Source organism: Neomonachus schauinslandi, chromosome 10 (genome assembly GCF_002201575.2).
Source record: "Neomonachus schauinslandi chromosome 10, ASM220157v2, whole genome shotgun sequence".
NCBI lineage: Eukaryota > Metazoa > Chordata > Mammalia > Carnivora > Phocidae > Neomonachus > Neomonachus schauinslandi.
In genome coordinates, this window is record NC_058412.1 from 48,826,709 (window position 1) to 48,844,626 (window position 17,918).

At 44.0% G+C, this 17,918-nt stretch overlaps 1 protein-coding gene across 3 annotated transcripts in view; it reads right to left on the minus strand.

Moving 5' to 3' along the window:
- The window catches only part of DGUOK (deoxyguanosine kinase), a 29,926-nt gene extending 16,094 nt beyond the window's left edge, over nucleotides 1-13,832 (minus strand). For all 3 annotated transcript variants that reach the window (XM_044918730.1, XM_044918729.1, XM_021699166.1), the window contains exons 1-2: nucleotides 13,609-13,832; nucleotides 2,379-2,491 (exon numbers count right to left, since the gene is read on the minus strand). In XM_044918730.1, coding sequence (XP_044774665.1) covers nucleotides 2,379-2,491; nucleotides 13,609-13,792 — 297 coding nt within the window. In that variant the 5' untranslated portion in view covers nucleotides 13,793-13,832. The remainder of the gene's footprint in view (nucleotides 1-2,378; nucleotides 2,492-13,608) is intronic.
- Nucleotides 13,833-17,918: the final 4,086 nt, after the last annotated feature.

A 17,918-nucleotide genomic window follows, 5' to 3' on the forward strand; every position in this document is an offset into this window, starting at 1 on the left:
AATGGCTGATAAATATAAAAAAGATGTTGAATTCATTGGTAATCAAAGATATGTAAAACAAAATAACACACTGTTTTCTTGCCCCTCATATTAGCAACAATGAAAAACAGTACCCAGTGTTGCCAAAAGTATGGGGAAAGTGGTACAACTTTTCTGAAGGAAAAGTTTGTGAAGTATAACAGGTGTCAGCAATCTACAAGATGTGTAATTTTTGGACATTAAAACTCCAACTGTAGATAATCCTAAGAAAATACAAAAGTACACAAAATTTAGCTGTTAAGAAAAAAGATGTAGCTCCAAGGATATTCATCATTGTAACATTGTTTATAACAGGAAGAAATTCATATAGTACATGTAACATTATATATTAATTAAATATATCAATTACATTAATTAAAGGATCATATTATGCAGTATACGGCAATCATTAAAATTACTATGAAGGGAAGACCTTGTATATCAAAAACCATGCAGGAAACAATTACAATTTTTGTTTAAAAAAATTGTGGCAAAGTGTGTGCTTTATAAACGTTAGCTCTTTTTGTTTAAAAAAAAGTATATATGTTTTATACATTCATATAGGTGTATATAAATATATACATTTTCTCCTAAGTAGAAAGAAATCCAAAAGAACAAAAATGTTAACTATTTACCTCTGGATAATGGGACTATGGGAGTATTAGCTATCTACTGCTGCATAACAAATTGTGCCAAAGTTTAGTGGCTTAAACAAAAAATGTTCATTATCTCAGTTTCTATGGGCGAGGAATTGGGACACAGCTTAGCTGGCTCGTTCTGCCTCCGGGTTTCTCATGAAGTTTCAGTCAGGATATTGGCTGAGGCCAGTCATCTGAAGACTTGACTGGGGCCAAACGATCCACTTCCGAGAAGACTCACTCACACTGCTGTTGGCAGGAGGACTCAATCTCTTGCTTCATGGGCCTCTTCACAGACAAGGATGCTGCATGACATGGCAGCTGGCATCTCCAGAGCCAGAAGTGATCAAGACAGATCAAGGTAGAAGATACAATGTCTTTTTTGGCCTACCCTAGCAAGTCCCACTGTTATTCCTGCTACATTCTATTCATCAGAATCAAGTCGCTAAGTCTAGCCACTCAAGGAGAGAATTAGGGTCTACCTCTTAAAGGAAAGTTCAACAATCTGTGGACATATTTTTAAATCCCACAACAGGTGACCTGTGGCATACTCAGAGAAAGATATGTAATTTATTTTCTAAATGGAAAATTAACTTCAGAAACACATACATACACACACAGAGACAATTTTAAAAAACATATGACAATAAGCATGATGTGCCTGCCAAAAGAGGTAACACAATTTTGAGCTGGAATAACAGAAAAATGCCACCTAGAACAGGTTCTATGATACTCTTTACTATTTAGAGTACCACTCTTAGTCTAAGTGGAAAACTAACCAACTGGAGCTTATCACCTAGACAAAGTTACTTCAGAATGAGGAACAGTCTGGGGGAAAATGGGTGTTTGGCTTGAAAGAAGACACAAGGAGGAGAAAGAGCAAACAAATCATGAATTACCTTCAACTGTACGAAGGGCTGTCATGCAGAGAAGTTAAAAACTTAAGAAGCAGAACTTGAACCAATGACTCCAAGTCACAGGGACGCAAAGTGGCTCATACAAGAACTTTCTAACAATTAGAGTTTTGTTAAAAACCAGAACAAGCCACTTAGTGAAATGTTCTTGGTGGCTGCGGGAGGAGTGTGTGGAGACTGAGGCAACTTAGGTGCCATTTCCTCAGCTACCCCTAAGGTTCACGTCCAAACCGGTCCTTCCCTACTCACATGGATATGGCTGGTTTTGAAACCAACACAATGGCCCTTCCCAAAGCAGTAGACCTGACACTAGGTCCTATGCCATGAGGCAGAAGTGAAATGTGCAGCACTTGGCACAGTATGTGGCAAAGTGTGTGCTTTACAAACGTTAGCTATTATTTCTGCATTGACTCAGTGTGACAAGATGTTCGCGAAGTCCCTTCCAATTTCTAACACTTCATAAATAAGTTAAAATCACTATAATTAGCTCTTAATCCTGAAGGTCAGCTTCAGTAATATACTCAAGGGTAGGAATGACAAAGCCAGGACAGCTGGACATACTTTGGGAAACCACAAAGAACAGAGGCAGTCACTTATGTAGACATGTAAAAACCACAAAAATCAAAACTAAACATATTCAAACAAGTCATATCCTCTCTGGCATATGTGGTCTGCTTTCTGGAATGAAAAGATTTAAAAAAAGAGAGACTCAAACTGGGCTATTTCACCTACTCAGAGCAAATTAGATTTATTACAATTAGTTTATTCACCCATGCTGGCCAACTACCCACCACAACTGAAAACTTACTTTTTGGGTGCCGACAGCCTGGACACTCTGCCATGTCGCTACAGGTTCTGTAGCTATGTGCCACTCTGGGTAAGTTTTCGTGAGTAACTTCACAAAGGTGGACTTTCCCACGGCTGCAATGCAAACAGCATGTATCGGGACCCTTCCCACATCAGGGCTGCAGGAGAAGGCTGCTACTAAACTCTGGCACAGAGGCCCAACTGAAGGCAACAAGTACCAGTTTTCCCAATTTCCACACTCAGCACCAGACAGTGTCCGAATGATGATGGGGCAGGCCATACTAACCAGTCACCGTAATGAACACAGGCAACAGGGAGGAAAAATACCCTTACGATCTAACTTGCAATGTTAATGCCCTAACCTCCCAGAGGCCAAGTATTTAATGAGAGTTGAAAATGTAAGAGGACTACCCAATGTAGAGGAAATCAGCTACATAAGTTGTAAGGCTTGAATCATATTTATTCTGTGGCAGCGTAAAAACTGCAAGTTTTTCAGGAAAGAAAAATTGAGATTATGACCCTCATTCATTCAACAAACCTAACCAATATTTATTGGAGTGCTTACTATGGGCTCAGGACTGTCCGGCACTGGGGTACAATGGTAAACCAAACAGAGGACAGATTTTGCCCTCACGGAGCTTGTATGGGAGATACTAAACAAACATGGAATAACTAATAACAAAGTGTTAAGTGCTAGGAAAGAAAAATGCAGGATGGCTCTAATACAGCTCAGGAGACTGGGGAAGGTTCCTCTGGAGAAAATGCTATCTGAGCTCAGATCTGAAAGGTGAGGAGTTAACCAGGCCAGACGAGGGGAAGGGTAATCCAGGCAGAGAGAGCCGCATAAACAAAGGCACAGAAAAGAGAAAGAACCTGGTGTAGGACGAGACAGAAGAGAAGCATGGGCCTAGAAGAGGCATGGTCAAGTGAGGGACGAGAGTGGCTCAAGATGTGTGTAGAGGCAGGTAGGCAGGCCAGGCCAGATCAGGCACGACCTCATAGCATGGTAAGAAGTTTGAATCTATTCTAAGAGCAATGGGAAGTCAGTGGCAATGGATTTTAAGCAGGGAATGATAAGATTCCATCTCATTTTTAAAAGATCACTCTGCCAGCTGTGTAAGAATAGACTGACACAGAAACAGGCAAAGCAATTAGAAGATAATTGCAGCCTGAACCAAGGGATGGCAGAGGAGGTGGAAAGTAGTGGTTGCTTTGAGGAATATTTTGGAGATGAAACCAATCTAGTACAACAAATGATCTCTTCCCATTTACGCCAATGTCTGGCCCATTACCTTCCATGAGCTCCAGACTCACTATCTAAGAGCTCTCCAAACACCTCCACTTGGATGTCCCACAAACACCTCAAAGTCAATCTGCTCCCTACATGAATGAAGTCATCATCGTCCCCAGCAAACTGAACGTCCTCCCATACCCCAGACCTCAGGGGACGGTAGCAGCATCGCTCACTGTCAGAACTTCTCCCTCCTCTGCCAAACCTCAAGTAGCCACCAAGTCCTTTTGCACCTGCCTTCTACATTTCCCCCATCTGTCCTTTTCTCTCCATTCCCACCTCCAAGCTCAAGATCAAGCTCTCATCTCTTGCCTCTCTGACTCTGGCTTTGCCCTCTTTAATCCATCATTCATACTGCAGCCACAGTGAACACAAAATAACACTGCTTAAAACCCTATTGCCGGGCGCCTGGGTGGCTCAGTCGTTAAGCGTCTGCCTTCGGCTCAGGTCATGATCCCAGGGTCCTGGGATCGAGTCCCACATCGGGCTCCCTCCTCGGCTGGAAGCCTGCTTCTCCCTCTCCCGTTCCCCCTGCTTGTGTTCCTGCTCTCTCTCTCTCTCTGTCAAATAAATAAATAAAATCTTTAAAAAAAAAAAAAAAAAAACCCTATTGCCTTCACGAAAAATCCAACCCTTTGGCATGGTCTAGGAGACACAGCAAGATCTGGCCCCCGCGTGTACCTCTCCAGCCTCAGCTTCTTTTAGTCACCTGAGCTCCTGTTGACCAAACTCCTTGCAACTCCTATCATGCCATGTTCTTTCCTGCAAATGTGATTTTGCCTATGCATTCCCATTTCCTGGAACACCTCCTCTCCTCACCTGGTCAACTCCTACTCAATCTTCAAGATTCTGCTCAGATGTGCTCCCTGTATAAAGCTTTCCCAGATCCTGATGCCTCTGAGCTGGATCAGCTAATCATCCTTTATATTTGGCCTGGCTTTCTGGGTAAGAATTCATCACTGCAATTGTAATTCGGTTTCTCCAGGTAGAAGATGGGGCTCCTCTAGGGCACACAGGGTGGAATCAGAGCCCAGCACAATGACCTGACTGAATAAAACACTTAATACACTACTAATTTTGGTTCCCTCTGAAACTGACATTTGTTAAAAATCAAAAAATGACTTAAGAGTATGTTTGGAGTTCAATCCCTTCTATGAGAGATGGTCTTTCTCAAGCAAGTTCTACCCTGAGGAGGAACCCAAATGGAACCAAAAGAAGGAAGGGAGGCACCTTTCAAGTCAATTCTATCAGCCACTTACAGCTACTGATCAGGTATGAGGGGATGTCTCAGAAGAGCCCACATATCCAATGTGTGCCACTGATTACACAGCACTCCAGCCCCTGTCTGAACAACAGAAGCTAAGAACAAACAACACGAGTCTGTGTGTTCTGTACAGTCATGCTCCTCTCTCAGTTCCATCTCTACCCAGCCCATGTGTGCCTTTGCACATCCGCCCAGCCTCTGCTCTTCCCATACGTCAGTGAATAAATGCCTTCCCCTGCTCTTCCTGGCCTGCGTCTAAACCCCTTCCCTCTACCAAGCCTAAGGCCCCACCTCTTCCATGAAGTTTAGAATGTCTCTAGCTCACATGGAAGTCCTACCACACTGGGCAATTGAATCAAACAATATTTATTAACTGCTTATGACATGTTTAGCATTTAAGTGTTTTGATTGCTTCATGGGTCTTAATTTTGGTTTCTTAACAGGATCTGACTCTCTGGGGTTGGGACCCAGGAATCCACATTTGTAAGTATGCCCCAAGTGATCCTAATGCATACTTTTTTTTTTTTTTAAGATTTTATTTGTTTGACAGAGAGAGAGAGACAGCGAGAGAAGAGAGGGAACACAAGCAGGGGGAGTGGGAGAGGAAGAAGCAGGCTTCCGGCTGAGCAGGGAGCCCGATTCGGGGCTCGATCCCAGGACCCTGGGATCATGACCTGAGCTGAAGGCAGACACTTAACAACTGAGCCACCCAGGCACCCCCTAATGCATACTTCTATTTGAGGTTGCTATCCAGAACAATCTGATCAAAATCAACAGAGGTAGTTTTTAAAAATATATATATAGGCTCTAAAACCACATACCAGACTACTGAATAAAAGCCTAGAGGCTTGCCATGAAGTACCTAACAGACTGACAGGAATTACAAATTGGTTAAGTTTATATATTATCATATGCCTGCCTGCTCTGAGTAGCCCCTATTTTAAAATAATTTAGACTGCAGGTTGTTGATTAAATCTAAAATGTGGTCCCTGCCTACCAGTCAAAAAGCTATTTTAATTAATAGGGAAAGATTAAGGCAATTGAGATCACTGGGATTGAATGATCGTTAGAATTACATTTTTTAAAAGTTAAAAACAATCTAAGAAACTACTGCAGATGGAAAGGAAGGGCCCTGAGGGTTAGGGAGTGCCAGCTTCACCTCTGAGATCAGACACTATTAGTTCATCTAAAAGCAGTCAGGACTCTGAGGAACCGACTCATGCCTTTTAAACACACAAAACCCAGAATGCCAACAACTTTGATGTAATGGGAAATATACAGTTCCAATTACTGGAACAATTACACCAGGACAATACTTCTGCCCTGCACCCCACTGCCCATTCAAAAGCTTCTGGAAAGCCAGTTTAGTAATCAGGAGCCAGTTTCAGCAAAGAATGACAGTAAATGGTGGTGGCAGGTCCTAAGTGCTGTGCCATCCAGGTTGCTCTTGCGCTCGGAGAGCCTGGGTCATTTGCCATATGACAGTATTTCTTAAGCTGTATTCCAATGGAACTCAGCTGTGCCAGGCACCAGCCACAAATATGAAATAATTTTAAAAGATAATTCAAAGTTATATATTCATATTAAAACCACACACAGCATAACACTTTTTAGTGCTATAATACCTAAGCATAAGTTTTTTCTTCCTGCTTGGGTTTTGATTGTTGTTGTTGTTTGAGATTTACTTATCTGAGGGGCGCCTGGGTGGCTCAGTCCTTAGGAGTCTGCCTTCGGCTCAGGTCATGATCCCAGGGTCCTGGGATCGAGCCCCGCATCGGGCTCCCTGCTCCGAGGGAAGCCTGCTTCTCCCTCTCCCACTGCCCCTCCTGTGTTCCTGCTCTCGCTATCTCTCTCTGTCAAATAAATAAATAAAATCTTAAAAAAAAAAAAAAAAGATTTACTTATTTGAGGGGGGAGGAGCAAAGGGGAGTGGGGAGAGAAAATCTCAAGCTGACTCCCCACTGAGAACAGAGCCCAATGCAGGGCTCTGTCTCACAACTCTGAGATCTTGACCTGAGCCAAAATCAAGAGTCAGACACTTAACTATCCGAGCCACCCAGGCGCCCCTGTTTTTTTGTTTAATTTCTTAAGACATGTGTTTTAAAGTGTTCCCAGGGTCTTCTTAAGAGTGATGTTGTCTGCTTTTTTCCTTTTTTTTAAGACTTTATTTATTTGCCAGAGAGACAGCGTGAGAGCACAAGCAGAGGGAGCGGCAGGCAGAAGGAGAAGCAGGCTCCCCGCTGAGCAAGGAGCCTGATGTGGAACCCGATCCCAGGACCCAGGAATCATGACCTGGGACAAAGGCAGACGCTTAACGACTGAGCCACCCAGGCATCCCTGCCTGCTTCTTTCCTGCTACACTGGCCTCCTCCTAGGGAGCAGAACACTCATGTCCACCAAAAGCCACTCCTCTTCATGCAGCACTGGGCAAACAAGACAAAGTCCTTCCTTTGGTCTCTCGGCAGAGCACCAGCTTCTTATGGTATCATTATCACAATTTAGTTAGATCTCAGGTTCACTGTTATCTCTCAATATATTTTTTAATATCATGAGATTTGGGAGGTATCAGATCTCAGAATCAAACCTTCCTCTCAGACCTTAGCTCTTACTGAACTTTATTATATGTGCCATGACTTGCAAAAGGGTAGGAGGTACTTTCTTAGAGTATATTAGTACAACATGTTGATTTTTATTAACACCAGGACTGTCATTCCACAAGCTACATCAAAGAGTTCTGTTGCTAATTTCCATCCTTTCCTAAGTCATGATTTTTTTCTCTCCACAAATTTTTCTATAAACTATGATGCCTGCTATTGCTACATTCTGCTAAAACCTAGCAATTAGATAGTATCTGATGTAACACCCCGAATAATATATTACTTTCAATGTAATACAGTTGTATTTTGTGTGAGCCTCTTAAACATACCATCACCTCCAGGCATTTTCCTAGCCTGAACAAAATTTAAAACATGGCAAAAATCCAATTCTGAAACCTTGTACCAAAAAGCAAACTAAGGCAGTAAATGTAAAGCTATCTTTAAAAAAAAAAAGTCTTCCAAAGAACATGTGAAGCCTGTATTTTAGGCTTTACATTTGATGCTGTATCCATCTACTCATTCACTTACTGGGTGTTTATGGAAGAGCTACCAAGTGCTAGGTACTGTAATTAAACCGATGAACTAGGCGGAGACCCTGCCCTCGAGGAGCTTATACTCCACCCCTGAAACCAAGTACCCAGGATCAGAAAGGCTCTGAGCCCAAAAGCATTCTGGGCAAACTTAACAAAAATCACTCAGCAGGCTTAAAAGAAACTTAATACCTTTTTGCTCTGATTCCTCTTACTGTTTTTCCCATGGGAAACTATGCTTCACAACAACAAAAGTTGCTCTCAGCTCCCAGCATACGATTCATCCTTTCATTATCGCCTTCTCAGTGAAGCCTTCTTGAACTCTCTCTGGTCCACTTCACCCCGAGGGGCAGAGGTAACCACTGCCTGCCCTGACTTACCAAGGTATTACATTATAATTATTTGTGACCCGTCACTCTCTCCACTTGCTTTTTGAAGACACAAACTGACCTTGTTCCCTTTGCACCCTGAGTATCCAGCCAGATACCAGGAATGGAGATGGATGGAATGAGGTGAATCACAGAAACAAAGACTCCAATATACAATGTTTAGAATAAATAGGGCTTTTTTCCCCTAGGATTCTTTGCCCAACTGTTTATATGCAATAAAAGCAATAGATGCACATTAGTAACGTTAGACTGTATGGAACATACTATTAGGGAAGCTCTCTCTGCTTTATGTAGAAGTCTCTAGACTGTAAAAGTGACAAAGTTTCTTCTTTTTTGGTGGGGTCTTTGAAAATCAAAGTGAGAATGCTCTGAGATGACTCACTGCCAGTATCTCATACAGCAATCCTTTCTTCAATTGAGGTCTGTAATTATAAAATAGCTGGTTTGGGAAGGCAATAATACACTGTAGCCATGAATACACTTAGAAGATAGACTAAGTATTTCATTTCTTAGGTCTTAAGGAATTCTAGGCACCAAACTTTTCATTTTCCATCACACATGGCATATGGCTTCTTAACTCATACTGGGCGCCATTAGGTGCCACCTCACTGACCCATTTTCCTTAAGTGTTATGGTCTGCACTTACAGAATCAGATCAACAGGACTCAGAGCAGCATGACTACAAGAAAAGCCCCTCTAAACATATCTAATTTCAGTTAGGACAGGGGTTTACCTTCCCTTATTTAGGTGTCCTGGAGGGGTACTGATTTGTTTGGGGATGCCACCTGTGATTAAAGAACAAGATCACTCCTGCCTTGATTTTAAAGCAGCTTAAAATATTCCCTCCGTGGGCACCAATGACTAACTTCCACATGGTATCACAGCGCAGGAGTCAAGTATCTGATAAACACTGAAAAAACACAACGGGTCAGGCAGGGGGTTAGGTGCTGCTGATACAAAGATGAGCAAGACACTAAGTGGCCAACCCAGGGAAGTGTTGAATGTGCAAACAATCCTCACAGAACTCAAGTGCTGCAGCAGTTGTGGGTACAGAATGTTAGGAGAGCACACAGAGGAGGCAGTGACTAATTCTGCCTGAGGACAGTCATCACGGTGTGTGGGGTGATGGAGAGTAGTAGGAGGTAAAACTAGAAACAGCCAGATTAGGGGCCCCCAGTCCACTTGCCATTAGTCACATTTTCCTTGGGCAAGTGCATTCACTTCCAAGGCTTCAACAACTACCCCCACAATCAACAACTTCCGTATCTGAAATCTCAGTCCCATCTCTCTCGATTTCAGGCACGTGTCCTAATCTACCTCAGAACATCTATGTATGTCTCAGAGGCACCTGATAACCAAATCTATCACTCTAACGTCCCCAGACTTCTTCCTTTATTCCCATCCTCAGTTTTCAGTCAGCGTCCAAACTATAACCTCACCGTCATCCGCTATGCCTCTATCCCTCACCTCCAAGTGGCCACCTAGTCCTGTCAATGCCACTTCTGAAATCCCTCTCAAACCTCCATTCTTCTCTGTCCTTCCAGCCCCTCTGCCCAGCCCTACATCTTCCCACATTCCAACTACAACGACAGCCACAAAACTATCTACTCCAAATTCTGTTCCTGCTCATTCACTCCACACAACGGATGCATGGTACTGTGGGTACTGTCGCAAACAAGACATACAAAGAAAGTGCCTGCTTTTGAAGCTTTCTGTTCGTTCCTTCCGGCCAATTTCTTTTTTAAAATGAATCTGGGTGGCCCAGTCGTTAAGCGTCTCCTTTTGGCTCAGGTCATGATCCCGGGGTCCTGGGATCAAGCCCCACTTCGGGCTCCCTGCTCAGCGGGGAGTCTGCTTCTCCCTCCGCCCTTCACCCTGCTCATGTTCTCTCTCACTCTCTCTCTCAAATAAATAAAATCTTAAAAAAAAAAATGAATCTGGTCATGGCACATGCCGGCCTCAAGTCTTCAGTAGCCTCTCACCACCTACACAACAAACTCCTAGCATGCTGCACAGGCTGTTCAACATCTGGCAAGTCTACCCTTCCAGCCTCTTGTTCTGCCATCCAGGCACAACCCTGTTCTTAAGACTGCATGTTTCTTCAGGCTTTTGCCTTGGCAAATGTGACTTCCTGTACCTGGAACATTCCTTCGTCATCTCCCCCTCGAGAATTCCTACCCCAGAGATTCTGAGTTCCCATACCCAAGCGACTATGGCACTCATCACATGGTATAGGAATTGTATTTAGAAGTCTGCTCCTCCCATCTGGTTATGAGCTCTTTAAAGGACAGGAACTGTACCACAGGGGAGTCTACCCTCATAGCAGGTACTCAGTAAGTCTTGATTCGAGTAAAAGCAAGGAAGAAGTATATCCATCTAGAAAGGTTAAAAAGCAAAGGTCAGGGAAATTGGGAGAGGGAGCTCAAACTTCACCTGATGGCCTGTCCAAGTACTTATTGTGTGAAGTACTTTGGTACTTCTCTGGGCTCTGAGAACAGAGCTTCCTTTAGAGGCATGTTTCCCAAAGAACATCTTTAACACCATGAGGCAGGGAGCAGGACCCTCCCTTTTCAATCTTTTTGATGTTTCTGATTTGGCTGGAGAAACACAAAAAACAGATGTGGTGACTGGTCTCACTTTAAATTCATGACCACTAAGTCCAAGTGGGTCCTTAATGCTAACTGGCAGCTCTACATTTCTCTTGCTCACTTGCTAGACTAATTCATGTCTTTCCTCTCTCTTCATGCTCATTCTGCTTAGCTGAGCCTTCTCCCTGTTTCACTGAGAAAACAACCAAAAGACCTTCCCCACGTTCCCACCACGCCTACTCGAGTCAGTACTCACTCCTGTTGCCATTCACACTGTTAACGAGTGATAGACTGCGCTCCTAGCTTAGGCTAACCTCTCTCCACTTCGGCAAGACTCCATTCCTTCTTGCTTACTAAAATCACTCCAGTAATTATACCCTGTCTCCTGCTCCACCAATTTTTTCCCCTCTCTACTAGACCATTTTCACCAGCTTACAAACATGATCTAATTCCTCTTACAAAAAGAAAAAACTGGAAACAACTCCCTCAAACCCTCCCCATTTCAGTTACCACCCTATGTCTTCCCTTTTTAGGAAAACTTCCGAACAGTTGTCTTAATCCACTGTCTCCAGTTCCTCACTTCCCATTTTCCTTGAACCTATGCCGATCAGACGTTCACCCCTACTGTCCCTAAAAACTGTTCTTCTCAAGTTCACCAAAAAGCTCTGTTACTTAAACAGCATTACACAGTTGAACATTCCCACCCCTTGAACACCTTTCTTCATTTGGCTTCCAAGTTACCATTCTCTTTTGGTTTTGCTCCGACCTCAGTGGTCATTCCCTTTCAGTCTCTTTTGCCTGGTTCCTTCCCCAATCTCCTTTCCATCAACACACAAGGTCTCCTGCCTTCAAACACCATCTACATTTATACCTCCAGTCCAAGGAGACTCTGAACTCCAGACTTATATATCCAACTGCCTCTTCACCATCTCCACTTAGATATCTAATAAGCACCTAAAAACCTAAAATGGCTAAAGATAGAATCTTGAAACCATCCCTTGCCCCGTGTATCTTTTCCCATGCTTCTCCATTTAAGAAAATTTGGAACTCCCATTTTTCAAGTTGCTCAGGCCAAAATGATTGATCTCTTTATCTCACATTCACCCATCTGTTACCAAATCCAGTTCGGCCTGCCTTAAACTGTAACTGGAACCCAACTGCCTCTTACCATCACCATTAACACTCTGCTCCAACTCACGGCAACTCATCATTGCAATAGCCTCCTGACACCTTCTACTTTCAACGTATCAGCCAGAATCACCTTTTCATAATTTAAGTCAAATCATGTCCCTTGACAGCTCAAACCTTTTCCAATGGTAAGTAAAAATCCACCACGGGCTAAAGGCCTATACAATCCAGCCATTCCTTACCTTCACACCTCATCTCCTTCCATTCTCCCCCTTGCTCACTCTGCTCCAGCCACAACAGCTTTCCTCCTGTTCCCGGAACACACTATCCACCTCAGGGCCTTTGCACTTGGTCTTCCCTCTGCCTGGAAGATTCTTCTCCCAGTTACCTACATTGTTTCATTCCCTCATTGTCTTCTGGTTTTTGTCCCAATGTCACCTTCTCGGTGAGGCCTGTCTTGACTACCCTATTTAAAACTGCCATTTCCCTCAATCACTCATCCCTGAATTTTCCCCATCACACTCATTACTATCTAATACATTGTTTACTTAATTTATATTGTTTATCACTACTAGAGTGCCACGAGAGATTTTTATTTGTTCTGTTCAGTGCTGTATCCTCAGGGCCAAGAACAGTGCTGGCAAACAGAAGTTGCTCAAAGGGTTATTTGTTGAATGAATAAAATAAGAAACTCTTAATTTGCTGCTAGAATGCCTTCAATACTCAACACTTGCTAATCTCCTTAGGGCTCAGCACCTTAGCTAGTAAAACCATCAAGTCAGAATTTGGTAACATTAAACTGAAGTGTTTTGCGTTCATTTCGTTTTATGATTACTTTTTATTTAAGATACTGGGTCTCTACTGTTATAAGTTACTTTTAATACATGTTTTAAGTTTAAAAAGTGAGTTTCTTATAAGAAAAACGTTAAGAAATTATATGGGACTAGAAGAGAGACACGGTAAAATTAGTGTTAAGTGGTATTTGAATGACTGAACTTTAGGAACTCTTAAGGTAGAGCTGCCAGAGAAAATACAGGACATCAGTTAAATTTTAACTGTAAATAATTTTTTTCTAGTTTATGTCCCAAATATTGCATAGGACACACACTAAAACAGTATTCGTTATCTGAAATCCTATTTTAAATGAGCACCTTTTTCCCCCCTAAATCTGGCAACCCTATCTTAGGAGAACAAAGAAATTACACCCTGCTCCTTGTTCGCATCCATTTCGATCAGAACAAGCTGGTAGAACTCTTGTCCTAGCTACAGACTTCGTGGCCGTGGAGGAGTACCGAGGCCTGACATCCTAAAAATCAAAGAAGCAAAGGCCTCTTTGGGAGGGGAAAGGCCCCGCGGCATCAGACCACAGGGAAGTGGGGGGGGGGGTCTGGGCCCAGCTCCCTTTCTCAGCCTCTCAGGCTTGCAGCCACTTTCCGGCCCTTACCAATATTTCCTTCGATGGAGAGCCTTCGAGGCCCGCGCTCCGCGTGCAAGCCCCTCAAGGGGCACACGCCACCGACCGGGCTCTGGGCCATGGAGCTGGAAGGTGCTCGCAACAGCCTTCGAAGGAGCCGGCCCGCGGTCATTCCACCCACAACTTGCGCAGCTACCACTTCCGCCGAGAGCATTTCCGCCCTCGGTACAGCCGTTCCAGCGCTCCGGCGCGCCTATGACGTCAGGAGATCGCCAGGCAAGAAGTGGGTGGGGTTGAGCCGGCTGGGGGTGGGGCCAAAGGGACGGCTCTGTTCTCGCGATGTTTGTGGATGAGCGAAGCTAGATGGGACAGACTTACGGTGTGGGGGCTGCGGGAGACTTAGTACCTGCGGTTGTTACGGGGGTTAAGCCTCTCGGTTTTTGTCGAACAGCAACATCGTAAAAGAGGCATAAACTCACCAATCTCATCACCTTTGTATTTTTGTGTAACTTTTAAGTCATAGCTAAAGACAAATCAAAATAACTGTAATTGTAAGCGAGGCTTTTCCAGGTGTTTGCTTTTTATTCTAATATGGGTAGCAACTGGACTATTTTAAGTAGGAAAATGACACAATCTGATGATGTACACAAATTAACTTTTTCCCATTCACTGCGACGCGCAGCACAATGCTGGCACATTACTGAATAAATCAAATTAGTTCATTACACTCCACCTCTTATTTTGTCTTTTGAATGAATAAATAAACGTTCACTCGATTTGCGTAGTAGCCAAAAATCCTATTAGGCTAAAGTGGGTGGAGGCTCAGGACATGAGTGGAACTCGTTTAAACCAGATAGATTGGGTCCTGTGGGCGTGAACACGGCGGGGGTGAAGATTCTGAATGGGATTTGTCAAAGGCTGAGCAGAACCCGGGTAGAGACTTGCTGGTGTTTAAAACTGGAGTACCCCTGTCGGTGGAGAGCTGCGCTCTGCTCTGCCGAGGGGCAGGGACAGTTCTGAGCTGCTGCCCCCGGGTGAGGCCCTGACTGGCTTTGTCCTGCCACACCCCGTTGTCATAACGACCTCAGAACTAACGCTTTATGAAATGTTATTAGAGGGTATTTCCACCTTCCACTGTTGAAACCACAAGAGTCAACGCAGGAGTCCAACAGTCAAACCGGCCTTCAGGCAGCACTCAGAGGTGGGAGGTTTTAGGAAACAGGGACCTGATTGCAAGGGGTTGGGGAGGGGTCGGTGGCTGGGACACCTGTCTTGCATAAAAAGCACAAGACCTTTTTCTTATACTGATGTTTATATGGGATGGCTGAAGTGATGTTCATATATTAAGCACATTTTTTAAAAATATGGGTTATAAATTTATTTAGGATAACCTAGATGGAGCACCAATGGATATTGGAACAGCTAAAGTCTGTCCCATCCTCTGCTCCCATTCTCACAGCCACCTTCGTGTCAAAATACTGCGTACATTCCTTTATCAATGTGAACTCAGACTTGGAAAATATTCATCAAAAAAAGTTTGAGAGATGGGGCGCCTGGGTGGCTCAGTTGTTAAGTGTCTGCCTTCGGCTCAGGTCATGGTCCCAGGATCCTGGGATGGAGTCCCGCATTGGGCTCCCTGCTCAGCAGGAAGCCTGCTTCTCCCTCTCCCACTTCCCCTGCTTGTGTCTCTCTCGTCAAATAAATAAATAAAACCTTTAAAAAAAAAAAGTTTGAGAGAGGCTCTCAGCACCCAGAAGGTCTCTCTGCCTTTGCTGCCATCAGGGTCATTGTGAAGTTTAAATGAGGAAGTTGTTAGGAAAGTTAGGTGCAGACAGGTAACTAAACTTCTCCTTAAAGTTAGAGTTACTAAAAGTTATTATATTTTTTACACTTTAAAGTGTCGTATGTAGTGAAGAAAAGAGCTTGCATCATAAGTATGCAGGTTAATGAAATTTTGACAAACTGTACGTTACTTGGATTCAGATAAAGATATAGAGCATTGCTAGCATCTCCAGCATCCATTTGTCCTGCCAGTTACTACCCACCAGAAGTAATCAATAGCCTGACTTCTTTTTTTTTTTAATGTTTTATTTATTCATGAGAGTCAGAGAGAGAGATAGAGAGAGGCAGCAGCAGAGGGAGAAGCAGGCTCCCCGCTGAGCAGGGAGCCCGACACGGGACCCGATCCCAGGACCCCGGGATCGTGACCTGAGCCGAAGGCAGAGGCTTAACCATCTGAGCCACCCAGGCGCCCCTCAATAGCCTGACTTCTAACAGCAACCGTTTTGCCTGTTCTTTATATAAATGGAATCGTATAGTAGGTACTTCTTTCATTCAATATTATATCTATGAAATTTATCCATGCTATATATATAGCTGTAATTCATCCTCGTTGTCATATAGTGTTCCAATACATTGCTACACCACAATGTATTTTATCTGTTGTGCTATTGCTGGACATTTAAGAGTTTCTAAATTGGGGCTATTACGAAGAGGGTGGCCATGAATATTCTTGAATATGTCTTTTGGTAAAGTTATGCATGCAGTTCTCTTGGGTAATACCTGTGAGTGGAATTATGTGATTGGTTATTTGTATGTTCAGCTTTAGTAAACATTCCCAAACAGTAGATAGTTTTACAGTGTTTGTACCAGTCGACACTGCCACCATCATGAGTGGGCACTGTGCTTGTCCCACATTCTTAACAACAGTTGGTATTGTCAGCTCTTCATTTTGTCCAGGCTGCCATATATAGTTTTAATCTGCATTTTCCTGATGATTAATGAAGCAAAACACTTTTTCATATGTTTATTGGCTATTTCAGTAACCTCTGTTTTAAAGAGGTTCCCTGAATGCACTCTGACTGATACACCTAATCACGAAGGGAAGCATTTAAGGAGTAGTTAAGAGTGTGGGCTCCTGGGAGCCGGGGGTGAGGGTTGAGAAAGATAACCCACAAGTAGCACTTACCGCCTACCACACAGCTACCACCCAGTACACTTTCCATCATCAGTAATGGCTGCCTTCAGCTCGACCCTCAGTGCCCGGGACATTTTTGCTATTTATCTTTAGTTGACTGCCTGTTGTATTTCCTCTCTCCTCAACCTGCTGTAACCTACCCATGTTTCCCCCCTAACCCCCCACTATCAGCGTATGACCTGACTTCCCCTGAAGACTTCAAGGACCGCACTTCTTGAAATGGGGTAAGACTGGGTGGGGGCAGGGCAAGGAACAATGGGTCAGCCTCACCATCTTCCCCCACATGGAGACTCTGATGCACCCCTCTACAGCAGGGATTTGTCAGTGCTCCACATTTCCTCCCATCCTGTGTGTGTGTGTGTGTGTGTGTGTGTGCGTGTGTGTGTGTGGCTGTCCTCTGGCCTCCTCCCCATGCTTTCTCTCCCAACAGCCTGTGACTGAAGCTCTTCTTTGCAAGACTGCCCTCGGCCTACCGGAGCCCTTTCCCAGCCCCTGTGGAAAGCATGGGACTTTACCTCCCCCCAGAGTGTGCCTTCTCCAATCACTGATAGGTCAGCGTGAAAGCCCAGTTGCATCCAGTCAGGCTTTTACACCAGAGCTGCCTGGGGACCAGGGTGAAGCCACCCTTGTGGGACTCTATCTGAGAGGTCCCCTGCTGGGCTTCCTCCCCTTTCTTGTGCTGCTTCTCTTACTCTGCTCTCTGGTTTCCCCTGCAAGCACTTCCTTAAATCACTTGCCTGTGTATCCTCACTTCAGGGTCTGCTTCTGGGAAACCCATCTTAAGACATAAGTCCACTAGGGATTTTTGTAAAACATGCTTCTCCACCCTACCCCCAAGGGCAAGTGCAGGGATGGCAGAGGAAGTATGTTTGACGTTAAGGTCTGTGCACTTCCACTGGGGTCCACTGTCTCCAAATAGGTGTGTCTGGGAAGGCTCACAGCCAAGTGGGTTCTGCTCGGGAGCATCAGGGTTGGGACTTGAGTAGGTAGAGAGAGTAAAGGGTATGCCAGGCAAAAGTAGGAATCTTCTGCTATTAACTAGCTGGGTGAACAAGTTAACTTGTAAACTAGCTATAAAATGGGAATGATACTAGTACCTGCTAATAGGGTTAGGGTGAGGATTAAGTGAGGAAGTCCATGGAAAACTCTTAACCTAAGGCTTCACATATTGTAAGCCCTCGACCAATGCTAGCTATTATTATTACCCTTTGTTTTCTCATCATATTTTGTGGGTGCTTCTGTTTCACCTCAAATCATTGTCTTGCATGTGTCCTCCCCCCGCTTTATGCAGTGAGACTTTGATGGGCAGGAATCATCTTTACTGGATATGTAAATCCCGTGTGGCCTTACCCAGTAATAATGG